Raw genomic sequence first — 23,646 nt, forward strand, 5'->3', positions numbered from 1 at the left:
ATCTCCTTTTTGTTGCAACTCGGTGAGTGCTGATAAGAACTCTTCTTCTTTGACACCTTGGAACCTCTTAAAGAATGCATTTTTGAACTTCTTCCAACTGATAGCATGTGTCGTTTTCTTCCACCACATATACCAATTATATGCTTTGCCTTCCATTTGCATGGATGCATGCATGATCTTTTCATTGTCATTGCCAATACCGTAGATCTCGAAATATTCTTCTACTTTATTGAACCATGCAACACTGTAGTTTTCGTTATTGTCAAATTTTGAAAGCTCAATTTTTGATCTTCGTTGATATGTAGCAACTGTTGGGGTGAAGAAGGGGTATTGATTTGAGAGCTGCATATTTGGGTGTTGATTCCAGAGTTGCATATTTTGAAAATTCGTGTTACTATTTTGTTGATTGGGTATGGAAGATGTTTTTGGAGACTCAGGAGTATGATGAGAATCTGATGAGTTTGATGTATCCAAAGGATCTTGGTTTTGAGTAGCTTCATTATTCTAGGGTAGTTGATCAAGTGTAATTTTGAACCTTTCACAAATATACTTCAACATCACCATTGCTTCATTATGGTTTCAATCCACCTTATTTGAAAGGATTGCATGATCCTTTTTAAATTCCTTATGATTTTGGTCGAGTTGATTCTCTATTCTCTTCGTTGTGTCATGGAGTTCCTTGATTTTTTCAGCGTGTCTGATGACCTTATTCTCAAGATCTATCATTTTTTAATTAAAATTAGCGATCGTCATTGATGAAGACATCGATTAGGTATGTGGTGATATATATCTATCTAGCTTAACCTTCTTCCTTAACGTAACCCTATTTTTTTTTGTTCTTTTATATAAAACCTTTTTTTATATAATTTTATTTATTTATTTATTTATATAATTTTTTGTTTGTTTGTTTATCTATATAATTATAATTTATATAACAAATTAATAATTAAACTATATAATAATTATCATACTATATGGACTAGACTCCAGTAAAAAATGTTGAAAAAAATTCGAAGGTCGACAGCGACAAGACGACATTGAACAGGCATATGGTGGTTGAACCGGCGGCTCAACGGACTAAACAGTTGATGAGATGACGTGATGGTCGATGGAGACAACACAACGCGGAGGTCAAGGAGATGACGGTTGGATGGTCGAAAAAATACTGTGATCGAAGAGGTTGGGAATGGTGGTGGCGGTTAACGACAATTGTAAGGCAACAAAATTGGTTTAGTGGACGGCTCGGTGGTCATGGGATAGTAGAACAGACTATCGATTGTGGATTTGAGAGGCTTACCGAGTGGACCACTCACGAACATAGATGGCGGGAGTGTATGCACTTTGCCGACGAAGAGTGTTGAGGGATAACCGCACAAGGAAAAGTGGATGGTCGCTGGAAATGATGATCGGGAAAACATAGCGGGTGGATGGCGAGGATGGTCACAGGGAGCGAGAGGAACGTGGACAAGGATAGCGATGGTTTGGTGGATGAATTAGACACAGTGGAATACAACAGAAAGAAAAACAGTGGCAGGGACGTGACTGGTGCAGAAGTAGATGTGACCGAGTATCATTCGACTTTGATACCAAGTGGAGCGAATTAGCTCAACAATTGATAGAAATAGATATATATTATTAATAACTTGATGATGATTACAAAAATGGAAGGGCCCTAGCTTAGATACATCCCAAGACCCTTTACATTAGGGGGCATGATATTTGATCGTGCCCCTTAGTTTAGAAATTAGTTAAATAAATTTGTACAATAATTTAATACATAACATATCCTTCCCTTTCCCAAGGGCAACATCCTCATCGAATGTCACATTCCTGCTAAACTCTATAGTCCTTTGACCATGCACGTATATTCTTAAAGATTTAGAATCATCACAATATCGAACAAATGTACCTTTCTTTCCAATGGCTTCTAGCTTGTTCTCTTGTCCTTTGGCACATGAAAGTATATGAGGCAACCAAAGACTCTTAGATGACCAACACCGAGCTTCGCGCCAATGAACACTTCTTTAGGAGTCATGTCACACAAGGCTTGATGAGGAATCCTATTCTGAACATAGATTGTTGTATTAGTGGCTTCTCCCTTAAGGAAATTTGGCAACTTTTGTTCATGCAACATTGGTCAGGCAACATCTATGATGGACCTATTCTTTCTTTCAACCACACTGTTTTGCTCGGGATTTTACGGTATATTAGTCTCTTTCTTGATTCCAACCTTCTTGCAAAAGTCAACGAACTCATTTGAAGTATATCCTCCACCATTGTCGAATCTGAAAACTTTGATTCTCTTCCCTATTGGATTCTCTATTGGCACTTTGAAGTCCTTGAACATGTCGGATGCTTCGTCCTTATGCTTCAAATACAATATCCATGTTTTCCTGGAGAAGTCGCCAATAAATATTATATAATAGAGGTAGCCACCAAGGGAGTGCACTGGCATGGGTCCACATAGATCGGAGTGAAGCAGTTGAAGAATGTCATTGGTCCTGCTTTTGCTAGAGGGTAATGGTCCCCCTGACTTCTTTCCACTGGCACATCTTGGACATACTCCATCATGACTAGCTTGAACATCAGGCATCCCAGAAACCATCTTTCTTACTTTAGGCAGGGCTATCATGAACCATTCGTTGTAATGGCCTTCTATTGACTCTATAAAGTCCTTCAATTCTAGATCACAAGGTGAGTGCATCCCTCATGCGAGATTCCATAGGCAAGGTGAGGACCTTTCCTCTTATGAAGGCAACTCTCATCCCCTTATCTTCCAAGGAAAATTTAGATACCAGGTTCTCCTTTAATCCTGGAACATACATGACATCATTAAGAAGAACGGATTTCCCAGAGTCCAAATGAAATTTAACAGAACCAAAACCCTTCACAGGATAGGTAGAGTTGTCTCCAAGAATGATCTTTAGATTAATCTTCGTCTCAACCAGATTTGAGAGGACTTCCTAGTATCCAGATACATGTTTGGAGTTCCTTGATCTCTTTTGAGGAAGATGGCCTTCTTCATGATCATGAGGAGCATCTCTTCTTCTTTTATCATCTCCTCTTCTTCTATCATTGAACCTGTTGTTGTTATAGCCACGATTGTTGTTGTAGTTGGATCTTGGAGCATCTCTCTTTTTCGAACAATTTCAGGCATAGTGATCATGCTTGTGACAATTATAGCATTCAATATTCCTTAATCTTCTATTGGAGTCCTTTGATTTAGGGATAGGCTTTCTTGAACTATATGGTCTTTCTCTTCCTTTCCTCTTCTTGTCCTCTTTAACAAATGCAGAGGGCTCTCCTTCTTCAAGCTTTTGAATTCTCCCTTTGGAGATCATCTTGGATTCTTTTTGAGTGCACTTGCCAACGAGCTCATCAAATGTCAGGAAATTATAATTGTTTCTTATAGTAGTTATGATAGTTTCCCAAGACAGGAGGAAGCCCTTGACGAGCGACCAACACTAGCTCTCTATCAGATTCAAGCTCTCCAACAGTCTGCAATTGATCCTTTAGTTGGGATATCCTCATGACATATGATTGCACAGATTCCCCCTTGTTCATCTTAATGTCCTTGAGTTGATTCTTCAAGGAAAGAATGTGATTCATACATCCCAACCAACTTGTCATAGATATCCTTAGACTTCTTCAATTTTCCATCATAAGTAAGTAAATGTTCTTTCAAAGAATCGATAAGAATTTTCTTGGCTTTGATCACACCTTTCTTATACTTGGTCTTGGCAGCAACAGAAGCATTTTGCGATGGCTCATGCACTTTTCCTTCTACATACTCCAAAACATCATTTTCATCCAATATCACTTCCAACCTAATCTTCCAAGCAACAAAGTTGGATGAGTCACCCAACTTCTCTGTATCCTTGAAGTAAGAGGTAGACATTTTGACCAAGTAGCTTCTTCCAAATAGATTCCTTCAAAGGTGATTGTTTGTCACTTGTCTCCTTGGGCTTGTCTTCAGTCAACTTTGATACCATGTTAATTTTCCACCATTCTATGCTTAGTACAATCACTTAGCCCAATTCTTTCTTCAATTAGCAATCACTTTTCAACGAATTTAATCTTCCAATAACAATGAGCAATTGTAGATAGAACAATACTTCAAATGCAATAGAAGACAACTAAGAACATGAAACAAGAGAGACACAAGATTTCGTCAAAGACTAGGGAAAAACTCCACAAGGGGGAAACCCTTTAGAATTATTCATCTATTATAAAATGTTCAGCAGAGAGATACAGTATCCCAATCCAATCATGAGTCAAAGGACAACAACTTTGACCAATCAATTAAACCCATGTTACTTGGGAGCGGGAGCAGGAGCGACCATTTTCAGAAGCTCCCGGTTTGGGAGCGAATCCGGGAGCAATTTCTTAAAAATATATATATTTTTTATATTTTTTAATTTTTGATACATATATGTCAACAAAAACATGTAGAATGATGAATTAGACATAAAAAACATACAAAAACATAGATTGATCATTGAACCATATCACATCAATCATCTAGAAATTATAATCGTCATCAACCATGTCCACAAGTTAGTAAAATACATATTACAACTGCAACATATTGAGTCTTATAAATCATGATTCATCAAATTCAATATTAAAGTTTCAACTTCAAGCTTTCAAAATTGAAAATTCAATAACATTTATCATCATTGATCACCAAAGTTGTACTTGTAAGCTAAGTTTAACCATTACAAGAAGTAATATCGAAGATATTTCTAAGTCTTAACTTCTAACTGTTAACATGATATGAAATGTTAAAAATTTATAAAATGAAACATGAATAATGAGATGAAATGAAACAACTTTAGTCTTTCACAAAGCATCATATTCATAATTCACAATAATTGCCAATGAGTTATAATTGCGAAGGCCCAACTTCAAACTTCAAATTTTCATTGTCACAGTGATATAATGTTTACAAAAAATATCATTATGATATGAAAGAGTCAAGAGTCAAGAGTCAAGAGTCAAGGACTCAAAACTCAACAGTTATGAAAACTGAAGTCTAATAGAAACTAAAAAAGACAAGTAAACTGTAAATCTACATGTGGCCCTTGCCACGAGAGTCTCCAGGAGTATAAGCAGGTCGTGGTGGTCTTCTAGGAGTCTCCCGCACAGACCGACGACCAGAACTAGAACCTCCACGCGAGGGTGTAGATGGAGGTGGCGACAGCAAAGGAACAAGACTCAGACCTCGAGCACTGCTACTGGATGGTGGAGGTGGAGGTGGAGGTGGCATGGTTGCTGCTTCATTTTCATCCCTTACAAGTTCCTCTTCTAGTTCTTCAATATGTACAATGCCATCCTCCAAATTGTCATCCTCTGGGTGATTGTCCCAAATTTTATATGTGGGATCCTCATTAGCCCGATCACAGTAATGACTCAACAACCTCAAGTTGTAGTGCACATAAACCAAGCTTTCTGCTCGGTTTTCATTGAGTTTGTTTCTTTTCACATTATGTATATAGCTGTAGGTGCTCCAACACCTCTCTGCAGAAGAAGAATTTACAACCTGTGAAAGAACTTTTTTTGCCAATTTTGGCAAAAGTCCGTGGCCGCCATATGTTTCTCACCATGTGAGAGATTCAAATTTATCTTTGACGTCCATTGCATGGAAGTTACTATACAAACCAGTGCCACTGAAGTATCTGCCTATTTCAAGGCGCATAGCTGCACATTCCTCCCTGTCAGGTACCAACTTTTCTAATGCTTCCAAATATCCTTTAGTTACCTCTTGATCTAAATGGGGTTTGGTCCTAACCCCACCCCCTACTGCAGGTTGGCCCAACCAAGATGTAGAGTAGTATTTTGGCGTAAGGATATACGCCAAGCAATGTAGTGGAAGGTTAAGCCTATTCCACTGTTCACACACACAATCATGAATCAGTTTGTACAAGTTGGGATCTCTATTATGAACAATGTCTTTTATTTCGCCCAACATGGTATCCATTTGCTCATACACCTCGCCAATCACTGGTTTGTCTGTATCTGCAAACCGAATCATGTGATAAATTGGCTTGGTGAAATCCAATACCTGCCTCATACTTGTCCAAAACTGCCCATCAAGAGCGGCCTCCTCCACCATTTCAAAACCTGCCATGTCAGCTACATTTGTAGCCCTTTCCTTTAACACCTGCCAATGTGGACTTGATACCATGCTAGCTAATGCCTCTCTTACCTTCAAAAGGCGCCTGAAGGTGAGGTAATAGCTACCAAATCTAGTCCTCGCAATCTTCAGCAACTCCAATCTCGAGTGACTGCGGAAAAGGCCATGGGTATTGCTATGATTTGTAATAAATTTTATCATTTGTTTGCCTTTCTTGTACAAATTACCAATCCATTGGTATTGTTCATTTTTGTTTTTGACAATATCATGCAACTGAAGGTTCAATGTGTGAACCAAACATCCACACCAAAATATGTTTGGGTATTTATCCTCAATAATTGCTCCCGCTGCCTTACAATTAGGAGCATTATCAGTGATGACTTGGATGACATTGTATGGGCCAATACGCTCAATTGTTTCAAGTAATGCTTCTGCAACGTTGATGGCGGTCTTGAACTTGTCTGAGTAATCATGTGCAGCTAGAAGGATGGGACCACTAACAGAGACAGCAAGAACACTTATCAATGGCTTGCCTTTTACATTTGTCCATCCATCAGATACAATGGACACCCCATGGTCAGTCCAAGAACTTGTCATTTTATTCAAAGAATGTGATATTTTTGCTTTTTCATGATCAAGGCCAACGATTCTTGCCTTGTCATACCCAGGGCTCTTGTATCCTTTAGGGGCATCATTTATGGCAGAAACCATTTCGTGCCAATAAGGTGAGCGTAGAACATTGAATGGTATCCCACATGCATAGAGAAACCTGTAAACTTTTGAATCCACATCATTCCTACACCCCTCATCAAGGAAATCTGATATGGTTCTACGCCTTAAAGATGATGACCCTGTGCCTCCATGTCCATATCCACTGCCTTGGGAGGATGCTGAAGGAGTTCTTTGTGATTGTGAGCTTGGTTCAAAGAAACCCCTTGATTTTTTTGTTCTGTATTGGGCTTCCTCCTCATCCCTTATGTATTTGGCTCTATCTGCTGTTGACACCGCTGTACAAGTTTTGATTCCTATTTGTTTCTCTCCATCCCATGGCCTTTTCCCGCAGAGGTGTCTTCTAGCACGGGTGTATGAACCTGTGTAATCAGTGTTGCAATGGGGGCAATGAAATTTAGTGGTTCCACCCCCTCTCCCTGTTTCAGCCTTGTGAACATATTTCCACAATGGAGTTTGGTCTTGTTTAGTTTTTTGAGGGTCATGTTCACCCTCCTCCAACTCCTCCTCACTGGGGTTTTCACCCGTTTGACTTTCTCCGGCTTCTTCATCCCCCTCTTCAGTTTGGGGCCCCCTCCGTTTCCTACTCTCCAGCACCATAATAACCATAAAAGGGACCAGGAAGAGGAAAATGCCAATAAATATAGCCAGGTCCATGGTGTTTGATGTTTGTAGGGTTTTGATTCTTGAATCTGCAAATTAATTTAATTTATTGGGATTAATTAATTTAATTTATTAATTTAATTTAAATACATGATCTTTAAACTCAAACAACTAAATTAAATTAACTAAATTAACTACCTAACCAGCTAAACTAACTAAATTACTAAGTTACTTACCTCTGCAGGCTTGCTCCTCGCTCCTTGGCACTTGCTCCTTGCTCCTCAGCACTTGCTCTTCGCTCCTTTGCTCTTGCTCCAGCTCCAAACTCAAGCTCAATGAAGTTATAATGAATTTTTTTTGGCCCATTGGGCTTATAAAACTAAAAAAATTTTCTATTTTTTTTTTTTAATTTTCGGGTCCGGCGGATTTTTTTTCCGCCAAAGCGCTCCCGGCCTGGCTCGAATCGCTCCCGGAGCGATTTTTAATGTCTGGGAGCGATCAGGGAGCGATCGCTCCCCGGTCGCTTCCGGGCATTAAAAATCGCTCCGGGAGCGCTGGAGCGATCGCTCCCTGTGTCGCTCCCTAACAGACCAGGGAGCGCAAATTTTTTTAAGGGAGCGCGCTCCCGAAAATCGGTCCCGTCTGGGAGCGATTTTGGGAGTGTGCTCCCGAGCCGCTCCCGCCCGGAGCGCGATTCGGGAGCGGGTTCGAGGGGGGGGGGGGCGCTCTCCCGCAACACTGAATTAAACTAACTAATATCCAATGAAAGATGAGCCTAAAAGTCAAATCTGATCCAAAGTCAAAGTATGCAACTTTTGGTCAAAGTCAACAGCAATCAACAGTAGTTAAAGATGCCCTAACCCGCAACATTCAGCAGGCAAATCAACTCCAAGTCTGCTTGGTCAAAAGTTAAAATATTCAGCTCCTTTACTGGTAAAAAAATAAGTCAAAATAGTCCCAAAAACAACTTGGTCAAAGGAGAGAGAATATGCGGTCAAACTATGGTCAAACAGCAGTCAAAGGTCTGTGGTCAGCCCTAGTCAAATAGCCCAAAATAGTTCGCTTTCTTCACCAAAAAATTTGGCCTCCCAAACAAAAGTCAACACAGAAATTTCAAAATGTCCTTCTTCCCCTTTGCACGTGTCAGCTCGACTTCCTTGATTACAAACCTGTATGAGCCAATCACAAGAGGAGAGAGAAGAGAAGATGTGTTGATGTGATCTCAAAATGAGGTTATCTAATGGTTTGGAATCATGGTTTGTAATCTTCATTAAAAATTAATTGTTTTATGTATTTTTTTCAATTCCAGTTTATTGAATCCGGTTCAATCCGGTTTGATTTGGTTCCAGTTTGAATCACGATTAGATGGGTGGCCAGTTCAAAACCCGGTTCTGGTTTTTAAAACTATGCTAGAAACCTGTAAGATTGTAAATTTTTCCTTAAAAAGGATTTCACTCTCATTTTCCGCCAAATTGTTGTTAATTGATGGTAGAATTTCATATCCTACTCAAAATTCAGCAGACTTAACAGTTTTCACAATTTTAGGATTATTTTTCATTAGATTCTATCATGTATGAACGTATGGAATTTGTCGCTAATCAAGAGCACCTGGCCCTTTATGTAACTCAATGTTAGTGATATTGCTCGTTGGACTCCTGTGATGGCCTTAGCAAAAATGTACCCTTCACTGAAACCAAAATCATTGATCAGGCATGCTAGGCTTTTCGTGGCATATTTTAAAGCTTGGATTAGGTAGTTTCATCAAAATTGGGTGGTGTTGACTGATCTCCCTAGAGGATTGAGGTAGAGGCAAAAGGTGATACTAATGATGAGGATTCCAATGTAAGTGATGGGGGAACATTGCTTGTCATTTAAATGTTCTTGCTCATTTATCCATATTGATTTCTTCCCAAGTTACAATAATATCTCTGTGTGTGTACACATGTTTCCCTGTCTTTAATTTTTATTTTTATTATTATGTTTTTTGTGGGGGCGGGGGGTTGGGTGGGGGAGGTGATGGTCACGTTTCCATTGTGTTTCTGTTTCAGAAACTCCCATCCGTTTCCCTGTGTCATGCAACTTAGGTTCCCATGTATGGATTTTCTGCATGCCCTTACTTTTGCAGGAAATGTAAAGGATATATGATGTATTTTCATAATGAATGATTTGTTTTGTCCTCTGCATTAATGACATATAAGATGCATCTGAATTTTGTCTCAAATAAACAAAACACTGAAGCTTCCAATTGTGAATTTCGCCTGTCTTTGGCATTTCTTAATTCAAAGGTTTGGTTTTTAAACTTTCCATACTCGTGGCTTTTGATAATCAAGCTTCACTGCTGGTGTTTATGTCTTGCTGCTCGCGACTGTTTATATAACCATAATTATGCAATTATGAAGTATTGCAAATGCTTGTTCAGCAGTGGAACTAGTTTTCTACATTTCTCAGTATTAAGAGTATGCTTCAACCAAGGAGTCCATTGAGGCCTTTTATTTCTGTTATTCTATGAAGTAAATTTGCCTTGACAATTGTTCATGTTTAGAACCTTAGATACATTGCCATTTTAAGCTAATTTCAGTTGATTAACTACAGGAATGTCTATTTTGACACAAAACTGGTAATTGATGTTTTTGTGATATTATAATGTCTAGATGTGTTGGCTTTTCAAGTGCAATATATATAATCACTGATTTCTGAAAAACTGATAATTACTTTGAATGATGTAGATATTCTTTTAGCACTTCCAGTTTATCATTAAGCAATTACACATAAGAAATTCAACCATAAATACACAAGGGCAGTAGAGATCACAATGCACAAAGAGAACACAAGATTTACCCAGTGAAAATCCACTTGCGGGAAAAACCCATCCACCTTTTTCTTAGAGAAATTCTTCAGTTCAATAAGAGATACACCTAATACAGCTAGTCAACTATGAAGTCAAACTGACCAACAATGCTATGGTCAAACAACCCTATTGTCAAGTCAATCTTCTGCCCTTCAACTTCGGCCCTCTCTGATCTGCCTAGGCCAAATTTTGGGCTCCCAAATTATGCCCAGAAACTCGGCCTTGCTGCCCAGAAGTTTGGCCCTGCTGTCCCAAAGTTTGACCTGCTGCCCAGTAACTGCCCAAAAAAGTCACATGTGCGAAGTCAAGAAGAGAGGGAAAAGTGGTAGAGATGAATTCGTCCTTATTCGTCTTACTTCGTCCTTCTTCTTCTTTGCTAGGATGCCCAGAATATCTAGTCTTCCGTGAGGGCGAATGGTGCCTTGTGGTGGAGGTCAAATGCTCTACATATAATGTTCTGCCTGTCCGAATGGGTGTGTCTCTTCACTAGGGCTAACTTGACTAGTTTGGAGCCAAATATTCAAAATTCAAATTTCGAAATTCTCTTTTGATACTGACATGAATAACATGTCTTATAATAATCCTTTCAAGGGCTAAACAATGAAAATGACATGAAGAACATGTCTTACAATTTCTTTATATATTTCAAGTATAAAAAATATAAATTATGAAGACTGACCATAGCTACAAAATTCAACAAAATGTTTATAAACTTCTGCAGTGTGAAATTTAGACTTCTGCAGGAATTAACTTGTTTCTAAATTATCTTCATGAACATTTTGTGAAACCTGTACAATGGTTTTGTATGTTCTGTTGTTATGCTTTTCAGAGAGTTAGGATAACATCTATCCATATCTAAGGTTAGGTAGGTCAATTTAAAGACTATCTAAATATATCATAATTTATGAGAGTGGTGCTTGAGGCTAGTTGATTTTCTTTTATCAAGGATATTAATTGGCAAAATTTCAATATCTTATTTAGGTGTTGGAGGTAATTGGGTATCTGTATCAGTATGTGAAGTTTCTGCGTGACATGGCTCCACAAGAATGGGTATTTAAGGAGCTTCAAGATATTGGAAACCTAGAATTTAGATTTTCAGAAGAGCAGCCCCAAGATGATTATGCAGCAGAACTTGCAGGTTTGCTGTCTATCCCCATTGGTGGTTTTATGACATGTTGTTGTGATCCATTGCCATTCTCTTTAGCTTCTTCAATAATTATCCTACAGATTTTCACAAGGTTGGTATTTGCAAAAATCTTCTCTCCAAATTTTGTCTAGGTGAACCTAATTATAATCTGTCAGGACATCAAAAAATAATTTAATGACATTATTTTTTGCTGCGAGGTTGGGATTTTCAAGAACAGTCTTTCTTCTCCATATTGCTCTGATGTTATACTTGTGTAGGTTTATTTCTTTTTATTATTTTTTGGCATTTTCTAGAAGCTGCACTGGCAGTCCCACTTTGTATTCATATCGGTTGTACTTTGCAGTCCCATTGACCTACTTTTGTGGTCATTTGTTGGACACTAATAAAACAATCTTGTCTTATCTCTAGGTGGTCCTAAACATCTATGCCAAGGAGTGATATTAGGTATACCAGATTTACTAATTATATAAGCTGCGCTTGCAGTGCCACTTTGTATTCATACCGGTTGTACTCTTCAGTTCCATTGACCTACTTTTGTGGTCATTTGTTGGACACTAATAAAATTGTCTTGTCTTATCTCTAGGTGGTCCTAAACATCTATGTGAAGGAGTGATATTAAGTATACCAGATTTACTAATTATATTTCTAGTTTCGCTTGAATAATTATCATGTTTTTATATGCCTTTTTAGGAGCAGCCTTTTTGCTCCCACTTTATATTCCACGCTGTGGTACTTGAGCAGTTCGTTTGATCTACTTCTGGTCAGTAGTTGGATAGTAATAAAATTATCTTATCTTAAACACTGTCCCCTTTGACCTATTTCTGACAGTAGTAAAACTATCTTATCTCATCTCCCAGAAGTTACTTGAACTTTGCATTTTGTTTTCTGATATTCTCTTTTTGTGTGTTTCCATTTGACTTATTTTGTGGTCACTGGGTCAGTAGTTGGACATTAATAAAACTATCTTATCACCAGAAGTTGAATTCTCTGGATTTTGTTTTCTGATATTCTCTTTTTGTGTGTTTCCATTTGACTTATTCTGTGGTCACTGGGTCAGTAGTTGGACATTAATAAAACTATCTTATCACCAGAAGTTGAATTCTCTGGATTTTGTTCTCTGATATTGCTTTTTTTGTATATTTTGAAAAAGTAATGACAAACTTTGTAAATGTTGCATGGGTCCTACATATAAAGGAAGATTGTTTGGGGAAAGTGAAATCCTTACTGAAGCTGTTGTGAATCTTCATGTTCGCTGGTGGTTGCCCAAAGATTTTGTAATAGTTGTGTGGAGTTTGTTAACTAGTTTGCTTCTCTTGGCTATATTATGGACTTTGTGTTCTGTTTGCTATTTTTCTTTGTGGCTGATAAAAATAAATCAAGTCAGCCGATTATGTCAGGTCAAACTTCTGAGCCGAAGCAGGCTGTGAATAAATTATGGAGTTAAATATAAATGCAAAATTTTATTTTAATGAGAGTGCTTTACAAAAGTCGTATGTTAAGACAACTAATAGCAAAAGTAGATACAAACAAACTTGAAGCTGGCCAAGATGTTTAAGCAACTCTGAAACTGGTTGGAAAAAAGCAGAGTTTTATGATGGAGTGTGGCCTCACTTCTTCTCTTCCCCAGTTGGGGATTTGGCAAACAAAATGGTACAAGATGTAAGAAGCATAGGGTAATATATGGAATTGGTTTGAACTGTGAATGAATTTGATGGAGTCTTTTTTTCTTTCCTTATTTATTTGAATTTTAGCTCAAAAAAAGCTGACTTAGCGATTGAAAAGATGGAGTACATTGAAGACAAAAGAAATAAATGTGAATAATCAAGTTGGAAGAGGACTTTCACTCGAATAATCAAACACTGATCACCACCCACTAACACATATCTCACTTATAAGAAGCAAAAGAAGAAAAGTGTTGTGGAGATTCTTACCTATGGTGGAATTGAGTTGGATCTATTTTGTGGTCACTGGGTCAGTATTTGGACATTAATAAAACTATCTTATCTTATCACCAATTGTTCTCTGAGATTTCTTTTTTGTATATTTTGAAAATGTAAAGACAAACTTTGTAAATGTTGCACGGGGCCTACATATAAAGGGAGATTGTTTGGGGAAAGTGAAATCCTTACTGAAACTGTTACGAATCTTCATGTTCTTTGGTGGTTGCCCAAAGCTTTTATAAATTATAATATATGGGTGGAGTTTGTTAAATAATTTGCTTCTCTTGGCTATATTATGGACTTTGTGTTCTGTTTGCTATTTTCTTTGTGGTTGATAAAAATATATCAAGTTAGCTGATTATGGCAGGTCAAACTTCTGAGCTGAATCAGGCTGTGAATAAATTATAGAGTTAAATATAAATGCAACATTTTATTTTAAAGATAGTGCTTTAGGTAAGTTTTATGTCAAGGCAACTAATAGCCAAAATAGATTCCAGCAAGCTTGAAACTGGTCAAATGTTTAAGCAACTCTGAAATTGGTTGGAAAGAAACAGAGTTTTATGATGGAGTGTGGCCTCAGTTTTTCTATTCCCCAGTTGGGGCTTTGGCAAACAAAATGGTACAAGGTGTAAGAAGCATATGATAATCTATGGAATTGGTTTGAGCTATGAATGAATTTTATAGTCTTTCTTTCTTTCATTCTTTATTTATTTATTTAAATTTTAGCTCACAGACAGCTGACTTAACAATCGAAAAAATGAGTACATTGAAGACAAGAAATAAATGTGAATGATTGAGTTGGAAGAGGGATTTCAAAGTTTCACTTGAAGACTCAAACACTCATCACCACCCACTAACACACTTCTCACTTATAAGAAGCAAAAGAAGACGAATGTCATGGATATTCTTACCTATAGTGGAATCCAGTTGGACACAAAAAAGTCATATGGGAAGAGCTTCATGTACAAGAAATCAGATCAAGAAACCTACAGGCAATTGATTACACTTATAGAATAATAATCCAGAAGAACAAACACTAGAAGATACAAGTGACAGCATTCAATTTTCTCCACATTTTATACAATCCATTGAAAGAGAAAGGAAACTTATCCAATCTAGGCATTTATCTTGTGTTATCGTAGAGATAAGGGTAAAAGAAGTCGACAGTTCTGCTAATGCTTGACATAATATGGCGACAATTGGAGATTGCTGACAAAACAGGAAACAAGATAAATAGTCGTCATGTTGAAGTAATACTAGTATGCCTTCACAAAGGATTATCAAGATTTAATAGGCATTGTTTCTGAAACGGGGGAGATGAGAATTGAGCTAATAAATATAGCCAAATGTTAAATCTCCTAATACTAGCCCAGATTTATTTTCTTGCGACAATGTTTATTTTCAACAACTTATTTATTTCACCAAATAAATTCTAAATTGTTGAAAAATAAAACCATTGGTATTTTAACTCCAAAATATTAAATAAGCAGCGGAAATAAAATCATAGAGAGATCCATCACACATTACAACAGATAAACACCCAGAACAATTCTCCTTCATTAATTAATTTGGAAAATCAGGGTTTTGACCCATAGAGAATTTACAAAAAAAATATAGTGAATGGATCCTGCAATGCAGCCCCACTGGAATAATTCGACCCACGGAAATTAGACCAAATAGAAACTAGCCATTGAAGAAATTTGGCCTGGAGAAAATCAACCCACCTATCACTAGTAAATCAACTCTTGCGCCTTGCCCTTGCTTAGGCTTTGCGCACTCACAAATCGACACTAGCAAATTGGCCTCCCTAGCAACTGCGCCTCCTCGATTCAACAATTTGGCCTTTCCAATCTCTAGCAAATTGGTTTCTTGGAAACACTCCCAAAGTTATCCCTGTATTCTCCTTCTCCTTAGTCTAACTAAGCCTCTCGCTCCAAAGAATTCACTCTTTCATGAGAAAATTGCTTCCCGAAAATGTTGCAGCTGCATTTCTTCTCTGTCTGTGTCTTCGCCTCTCCCTCAGGCTTTCATTTATAATCTTCATTAAGCGCAAATGCCTAACCCTAATCTCACTTCTAGAAGATCTAGGAGATCAATGGATGAGATTATTTCTAAGTATTTAAATAATTTTATTATTTCTCCATAGAAAATTACTTAAATTCCACAATAATTAATTGACTTTAATTATTGTACTTTTCCTAAGCTAAACTTAGGAAAGAAGACATAAATACCTAAAGAGGCAAAGCCAAGACACCAAGCCTATGTAGAAGACCTTCTGAAGCTATTACAAGCTTCAACGCTCCCTCCTAGCAAGGAAGGGATTCTCCACTATCCCTATATTATCTCAATACTTAACAAACTTCCCTTTTGCTAGTGACTTAGTGAGAATATCTGCCACCTACTCATAAACCGGCCAGTTTGGTCTGGTTTTTGTGATTTTTGGCGAAGTCAACCTTTAAACCGGGTTTTTTTCTTGGTTTGACTTGGTTTCCTAATGAACCGGCCGGTTTGATTGGTTTCTGGTTCATGCCGACCGGTTTTTAAATCTATGGATACAATTTAGAGTAAAATTATAGTTTACTGTTTTATGGTTATTTTATTTTTAGCTGCCATATTTGGACCAGACCAAAATTGGAAAATTCTTTTTATGGAATTTTGAAATCACATGAAATGGAACAATATAAAAGCAACTTATTAAATGCCTGCTTCGTGTGAATAATTTGTCTTGTTTCGTTGGAGTTGGATTTTTAACGATTTCTATTTTTAACCGACTTTGTTGAAATGATTTCAGAGCTTCGAACAGGGCATCCAGATTTTAGATTTATTATTTAAATTTTATACCAAATGATAAATGTAAATTGCAGGATTATAGTTATAAAAAAAACTTAGCGACATCATATTTACTATTTATGTTTTATTGTTTTAACAATTTTTAAATTTTAAATAGAATTTTGAATATCTAATTAGTAATTAGTTACTAAATAGTAATGGATAACAAATGGTTGAAAATGAGCATATATGGCTGTAAGTCAATATTTCCAGCTGTGGTGTTGAAAATTTCATTTTGTCTTGTTACAGTTCAAAATTTAAATGAAATTTTCCTCTTTAAATATTTTATGTTTCAGATTCGCATCTTTTTAAAATTTTTCTACATATATATGTTGCATCTAGAATTTTTCAGAGACTATATTTATTATTGCACCGTAGGATTTTAAGTTTTTACTTTTAGTTTTTAATTATATCTACATAATGTGGTAGGCATTGGAATTTAAAAGAGGACTTAGCAAGTTAACAGTAATATATTGTGATAGTTCCAAGTGTTTATTTTGCAAAGTTCCAACAAATTTTAAATTTTAAAATTTAAATATAGTTTCATATTCCAATAAATTATAAAGACTTAAATTTCATGCATTTCAATTTTCAACGGCCCTTGGGGTAACAAAATTTTGAATGTACATTGTTGTTAGTAATAAATAAGGGAATTCTTTTTATTATGCTATCATTAATAGTAATAAGTTTTGCAAATTCTATTTTTAATTTTTTTTCAATTTAAGCAAATATTTGAGTTGAAAAATTTAAATTCCTAGTAAGTTCTACTATTTTTTTTGTATTTTAATGTAATTTTTCAGTATTGGTGATGACAGCAAGATTAGACCCCCACTACCTTTGCAAGGCCCACAAGCTGAAGAACAGAATGCATTGACAATGATAGCTACCCACAACTAATCAGGCAACATTTCCATGAAACCTTTAATGAAGTTCATGAAAATGATAACAAAACAAGGCAAACAATCGTGGTGGCTGTGAGGAATGGCAATGCACTTTGTGTGAGCATGCCTTTAAGGGTAGCTATACAAGAGCATGGCATCATTGTTTGGGCATACATGGGTTAGGAACGAAGGGTTGCATATGCAAGCTACAACAAAGAATGGAGATGACTATGCTTCAAATGAAAGCCAATGGAAGCAATGAATGTGATAGTAGCACTGTATCTCTTAATAAGAGAGGTAGACATGAACATTCATTCCAATATATGAATGAACAAAATTACATCCAAATTGAGCCTATTCAAGGGGTTTCTAGTACTAGGAGGACTAGTGTAAGTGAATCCATTCAAAAAAGTACAATGCCTTCTATAGGGATGAAGCAGATGATGCCATAGCATATTTTTTTATGGCAAATGGAATTTCAGTTAATGTCACTTGTTCACCATACTATAAAGAAGTGGTGAGAAAAATCATAGCTACAAGGACAAGATATGCAACCTTAGGGTACAACAAAATGATGACTTCATTGTTGATTTGGGGTAGCATCGGATGTGCTCTAGCCACGAAATTTGGTGGAGAGGTTGGGGCACATGAGATCTCCAATACTCAAAAAGGGTTTGGGCAGATTCTAAACAGTTCAGGAGATATTAAAATAATTAATATTTTTAATGGAGTCCCTAAGTCTAAACTTAAGGAAAATAAAATATTAATGTGTATTAATATGAAACTGTGTTAGAATGGTCTAAAAGATATGGATCAAGCCAAATCTAATCTTAGCCGTTGATTAGGGACTCAATCTCGGCGGTTGCTATGTCAACAGAAAAAGTATAAGAGGAGGGTTGAGGGTCACTTGGAGAATACACCAGATGATTAGTCATTCTATTTTCTAGAGCGGGGTTTACTAAGAGAGATAGAATTAGTGATCGGGAGATGCAGCTGAGGGGCATTTGAGTACAGAGACACAGATAGGCAGAGATAGTGTCGAGAGAGCAACGCAGTAGCCGGGGAGAGTGACGCAGAGCCAGCCATGGCTCACGCAGGGCCACGCAGAGGCAACTGGGAGCTGTGCAGAGCCTCAGAGAGGCTAGTGTTGCTGACGCAGAGGGCCAGAGGGCTGACGCAGGGCCCCTAAGGCTGACGCAGACCCATCCGGGGTGACGCAGAGCCAGTGCAGGGCAGAGAAGGGGTGACGCAATCCAGAGAGAGGCTGACGTTGGGGTTTCTGGGGCAGATTTGTGCTAAGTAGCTGCCGGAAGGATTATCTGAGCTTTTAGCTAGGAGATTTGCCAGAAACTGAGAGGTATTACTACCAAGGAAATTCTCTATTGGGTAGGCCAGTTTTGACACCTAGATTGTACTCTGATATTGCTTAATAAGAAAACCCTTAGATAGCTGCATCGGTTTTCCCACATTGGGTTTTTCCGGGGACATTAGTCCAAAAATAATGGCGTCATATGGTGTGATTGTTTTTGTTTCCTTTAGTTGCTGGTGTCATATGTTGAGCATGCACTAGTGTTTATTTTCAGTATTTACATTGTAAATAACTTGTTAAGTAATATAACAAGTAGGTAGGAATAAATCAGATAAAGTGCATGGAGGATTTCTAAATAAGTAAACTTAGAAATTTCAACATGGTAGCAGAGCGTGATTGCAGATCACAGGAGGACTAAGGACATCAGTCGAGCGGAGCGATAACAACAAAAAACAGATGTCCCGAGGTGACAGAAGTTGTTTCTAGCAGGGTAGCAACAAGGGAAGGGTGACACAGTGCTTGCATCATCAAGGGTGAGTAGAGAAGACGCAACACAAAAGCTAAGGAAGGCAAAGGGAGCCTCACGTAGTAGCTAGGAAGGCTGACGTAGTTGGCTGAGGAGGCCGAGTTGCTAGTGCTGAGATTTCACAGAGCCTAGGAGCTCTCACCTTCAGGTTGGGGTTTAGAAGGCTGTGGGAATATTGCAGAGTGTTGGGGTATTGTAGTTAAAACAGTACCTGACAGAGCAAGGCCAAAGGCGCTGCTACCGAGGGTTTCTAGCCGAAGAACCTGGATTAGTGGTGCGGTTGCACAAGACGATCAGAGTAGGGGGCATCTCGACAGCGATAGAAGGATTTCCAAGAGGGAAATCAGGACTTAGAGGGAGTCCAAAAGAGAACTTCTAGACGGGAAGTAGAGACTCAGAGGAGTTGAACAGAGAACTTGAAGTACGGAAGTAGAGGAGCATCATGGCACTACATGGAGTAAGAGACCGGGATAGACTGGATGGAGCGTCGAACTTCGCAGTCTGGAAGGCTAAAATCTTATTCTACTTGACAAGAATCATGTCAAGAACTTCGCCTTGAAGGTAATAACTATTCCAGTCGACCCCAATGATAACGACAAGGACGAGGAGGCAATGGTGAGGGCCAAGAGCATCATCCTTGATGGGGTCAAGGATCATGTAGTACCACACATAGCCGAGAAGGAAACGACATTTGAGATGTGGGATGCTCTCAAGAAGTTGTACCAGCATAGTTCTGTGTAGAGAAGAATGTTGCTTGAGAATCAGTTGAGGTCGTATTAGATGAAGAAGGGAGAACCGATTGACACCTTCCGCGGAGGATGGAATGAGATCTGAGATCAGTTGACTGCTATAGAAGCGACACCGGATCAGGAGTTGATAGTGAGGACAACCCTGAATGCTGTCTCAGAAGACTGGGAGGTATTTGTCTAGAGCAATGTTGCACGAAGCGCCCCCCGCCGGTTCCAAGCCTAGAAGCGCCTAGGAAGCTTCGTCGGAAGCGCGCTTTCGAATTTTTTTGCCGCTTCCTGGACTTTTTGGAAGCGTGGCTCGGAAGCGTGCTTCCAGGCCTCCGAAGCGCGCTTCGTATGACGCTTCGGCAGTATGAAGCGTGGCGCTTCCATACGATTCCGGAAAAACACCGCGCTGTTTAGAAAATTGGTTTTTTTTTTTTAATTTTAGGTGAGTTTGCTTGTTGGGGGTGGGTCCACCTTGGGTTAGGGTGAGGAATGAAAGCAAAAAAAATAAAAATATAGCAGATGCTCTCTCATGGTAATGTTAAATTCTTAAAGTAAAAGTGACATTCTCCTTTATTTTTCATTTTCATCCTTTTACTTAAATTTAACATTACCATGAAATGACTTAGAATGTTTGAGAGTGGTTCCAGCCTCATTGGACTTCATATGGAGAAAATAGAATTTCATATCCTATTCAAAATTTAGCAGACTTAACAGTTTTCAGGAATTCAGGATCAATGGGATTGTGGCATTTCATTAGATTATATCAAGTATGAAGGTATGCGATTAGCATTTAATCAAGAGCACCAAGCCCTATATGTAACCTAGTGTTGGTGGTGTTAATTGTTGAACTCCTTTGTCACGCGGCATGCCCTTAGCAAAAAATTACCTTTCAATCAAGTCAAAATCATCGATCAAGCATGTTAACCTTTTTCTGCCATATTTTAAGTCTTGAATTAGGTAGTTTGATCATAATTGGGCTATGTTGACTAATATCCCTAGACAATCGAGGTAGAGGCAAAGGCTAGACAAGAGGAGAAGAATCTAGATTCTAGATGGTTGATGCATCTAAATGGTTGATGCTCGAATAATTAATCATTAATGTACAATGGATGTTATATCTATCTTGATTTATGCAAAAATATGCATGTTTTCATGTCTTCTACAACTAATTTGGTATTTGGGATGTTTGTTTTGAGTATAAATGCAAATATATATATATATATATATATATATATATATATATATCTATATATATATATATAGCAGACGCTTCCGCAGATGCTTCGCTTCCTAGATTTTTGGAAAATGACGCTTTCGCGTCCCCGCTTTCAAAAAACATCCCTGCTTCGTCCCCACTTCGTGCAACATTGGTCCAGAGTATACTGGGCAGAGGGACTCTCCCACCTTGGGACGAGATGTGGGCAGCTCTTCGCCAGGAAGAGATCAGACGATAGTCGAAGACGGGTAGCAGCAGCAAGGGGATCAAAGTCAAGTAGGAAGGAGGAATATGTTGCCCTAGTATCTGAGGGAAAGCAGGAAAAGCGGAAGAAGAAAGATCTCTCCAAGATCAAGTGCTTCCACTATGGGGAGCAGGGTCATTATGCGGCCCAGTGTCCACGGAAGAAGAGTAAGCGAGAGTCTTCCGAGACTAAGGTAGTGCCAGCACGGGTAGAGAAGGAAGTTTTGACAGACGATGACTGTGCCATGAGTGCACACGCGTCACTTGAGAAGAAGTGGGGAGACATCAAGCTGTAGTCAGACGGACTACAGGCGATGAGGGGCAGGATCCTAGCCTCTTGGATTAGACCTTGCTATGGGAGCTCCAAAGAGGATTAGCAGGACTGGCTGAGTCGGGTAGAGACGGATGCACAGAGAGGTGTGCAACGGTGTGAGATGTAGGGAGTTGTTGCAACAACGTAGAGGTCAGAGAGGGAGCACTTGTCAGCGGCAGAGGGAGCTTCAGCATTAGGAGGGTCTCTAGCCCAATGAAGAGGTCAGATTGGGAGATTAGTTATTTACTTCTCAGTAACTGAGTTATAGTGGAGCAGTGGGCAACACGATGCAACATGATGAGAGGAGGTGCAGTGTGGATGCAATGCTGGGAGAAAGGACCAACAATAACACGGATGTAGAGGGAGTTGTCAAACAAATGTAGCAGTGGCAATGGCAGAACCATGGGCAACAGTACATGATGTAGTAGTGCAGAGGATGTTGGGCAGGAAGGCCTAGCATCAACACAGGTACCACTGCTGGATGATCAGAGTAATGCTCAATGAGGAGTATTGCTAGAGCACAGTCCTCTCTAAGAGGGAGTGTTGATTTGAGGTAGCATCGGATGTGCTCTAGCCACGAAATTTGGTGGAGATATTGGGGCACATGAGATCTCCAATACTCAGAAAGGGTTTGGGCAGATTCTAAACAATTCAGGAGATATTAAAATAATTAATATTTTTAATGGAGTCCTTAAGTCTAGACTTAGGGAAATAAATCACTGTTTTAAAAACTGACCGTTTCGACTCCGATTCGGCCGAGTTGGTCCGAGTCATAGCCCAACCGGGTTGACTCGGCCTTTGAACTAGACCGGCCGGCCGGGTTGTTACCGAGCCGATCGAGTTGGCTAACGACTCGGCTGGCTCGGTAACAACCCGGCTAGCTTGGCCGAGTCCGAGGCAACTCGGCTGGCTCTATAACAACGGCCGGTCAAGTCACTTCAGCGGCATTTTTGTTTGAAATTTCATTCTTGGGGACTCCCTGGGATTCCCTGTCTGACTCATGGTTTTCCCTGTCTGACTCTGATCCCTAGTATTGATATGCTATTCATGGTAATGTTAAATTCTTAAAGTAAAAGTGACATTCTCCTTAATCTTCATTTTCATCCTTTTACTTAAATTTTTGACATTACCATGAAATGACTCAAGATGTTTGAGAGTGGTTCTGGCCTCATTGGATTTCATATGGAGAAAGTAGAATTTTAGATTTCATTCAAAATCCAGTAGACTTATCAGTTTTTCAAGATTTCAGGATTGGGGATTGAATTTTGTCATGTATTAGGGTATGGAACTCGTATTTAATCAAGAGCACCAATCCCTCCATGTACCTTGATGTTAGTGACATTGGTTGTCGAACTCCTTCGGGATTCGCTCCCAAATCGGGAGCTGCTGAAAATGTCGCTCCCGCTCCCATTTTCGCTCGCGCTCCTCGCTTTCGCTCCTGCTCCCAAGTAACACTGAGCCAGATGATGTTGGCAACTCTAGCAGTAGCCAGTAGTATTGGTCGTAAACTTTTGTTGTAGAGGCCATTTCTAGCCTCCTTGGTTATGTGTTTTTGTTTTGATCTCTATATCATCATTGTGTATGTATTGGACAGTGCGATGGGTGCCATTTTGATATAATGGATATATTCATGAGCCTATTTTGATCATATGTTGTCTTCTATCTATATTCTAATGTTGTGTGTTTGGAAATATGAATGAAAATCTTTAAAATTATGTGTTTTTATAAAAAATAAATATTTAATGTATTTTTTACAACGATCGAGTCATTGAAATCGAGCTGGCCGAGTCGATACGGTGTCGGAGTCGACCCTCGGCCGAGTCGGAGTCAGAGTTTTAAGACATTGGGCCACACAGAGGCAGTCGGGAGTTGGGTAGAGCTTTCAGAGAGGCCAACGTTGCTGACGCAAAGGGCCAGAGGGCTGACGCAAGGCCTCCTAAGGCTGATGCAGACCCATTCGGGGTGACACAGAGCTAGCGCTGGGCAGAGAGGGGCTGATGTTGTCCAGAGAGAGGCTGATGCTGGTGTTTTTGGGGCAGATTTTTGCTGAGTAGCTGTCGGAGGGATTATCAGGGGTTTCAGCCAGGAGATTTGTCAGAAACTGAGAGGTATTACTGCCAAGGAAATTCTTTGTTGGGTAGGCCAGTTTTGACACCCAGATATTACTTTGATATTGCTTAATAAAAAAA

General features: G+C 38.8%; 1 protein-coding gene across 3 annotated transcripts in view; it reads left to right on the top strand.

Annotated features, from left to right (window-relative positions):
- Positions 1-23,646, top strand: part of LOC149160944 (nardilysin-like) — a 413,290-nt gene that overhangs the window by 196,195 nt on the left and 193,449 nt on the right. For all 3 annotated transcript variants that reach the window (XR_016261820.1, XM_089436840.1, XM_089436839.1), the window contains exon 10: positions 11,298-11,454. Coding sequence is in view for 2 of the 3 variants with exons in the window: in XM_089436840.1 (XP_089292966.1) it covers positions 11,298-11,454 (157 nt within the window). In the remaining variant the exon portion in view is untranslated. The remainder of the gene's footprint in view (positions 1-11,297; positions 11,455-23,646) is intronic.

The sequence above is a fragment of the Pinus tabuliformis genome, chromosome 5_2 (assembly GCF_031772625.1).
Source record: "Pinus tabuliformis cultivar Carrire ecotype Pingquan chromosome 5_2, CPIR1, whole genome shotgun sequence".
Classification (NCBI taxonomy): domain Eukaryota; kingdom Viridiplantae; phylum Streptophyta; class Pinopsida; order Pinales; family Pinaceae; genus Pinus; species Pinus tabuliformis.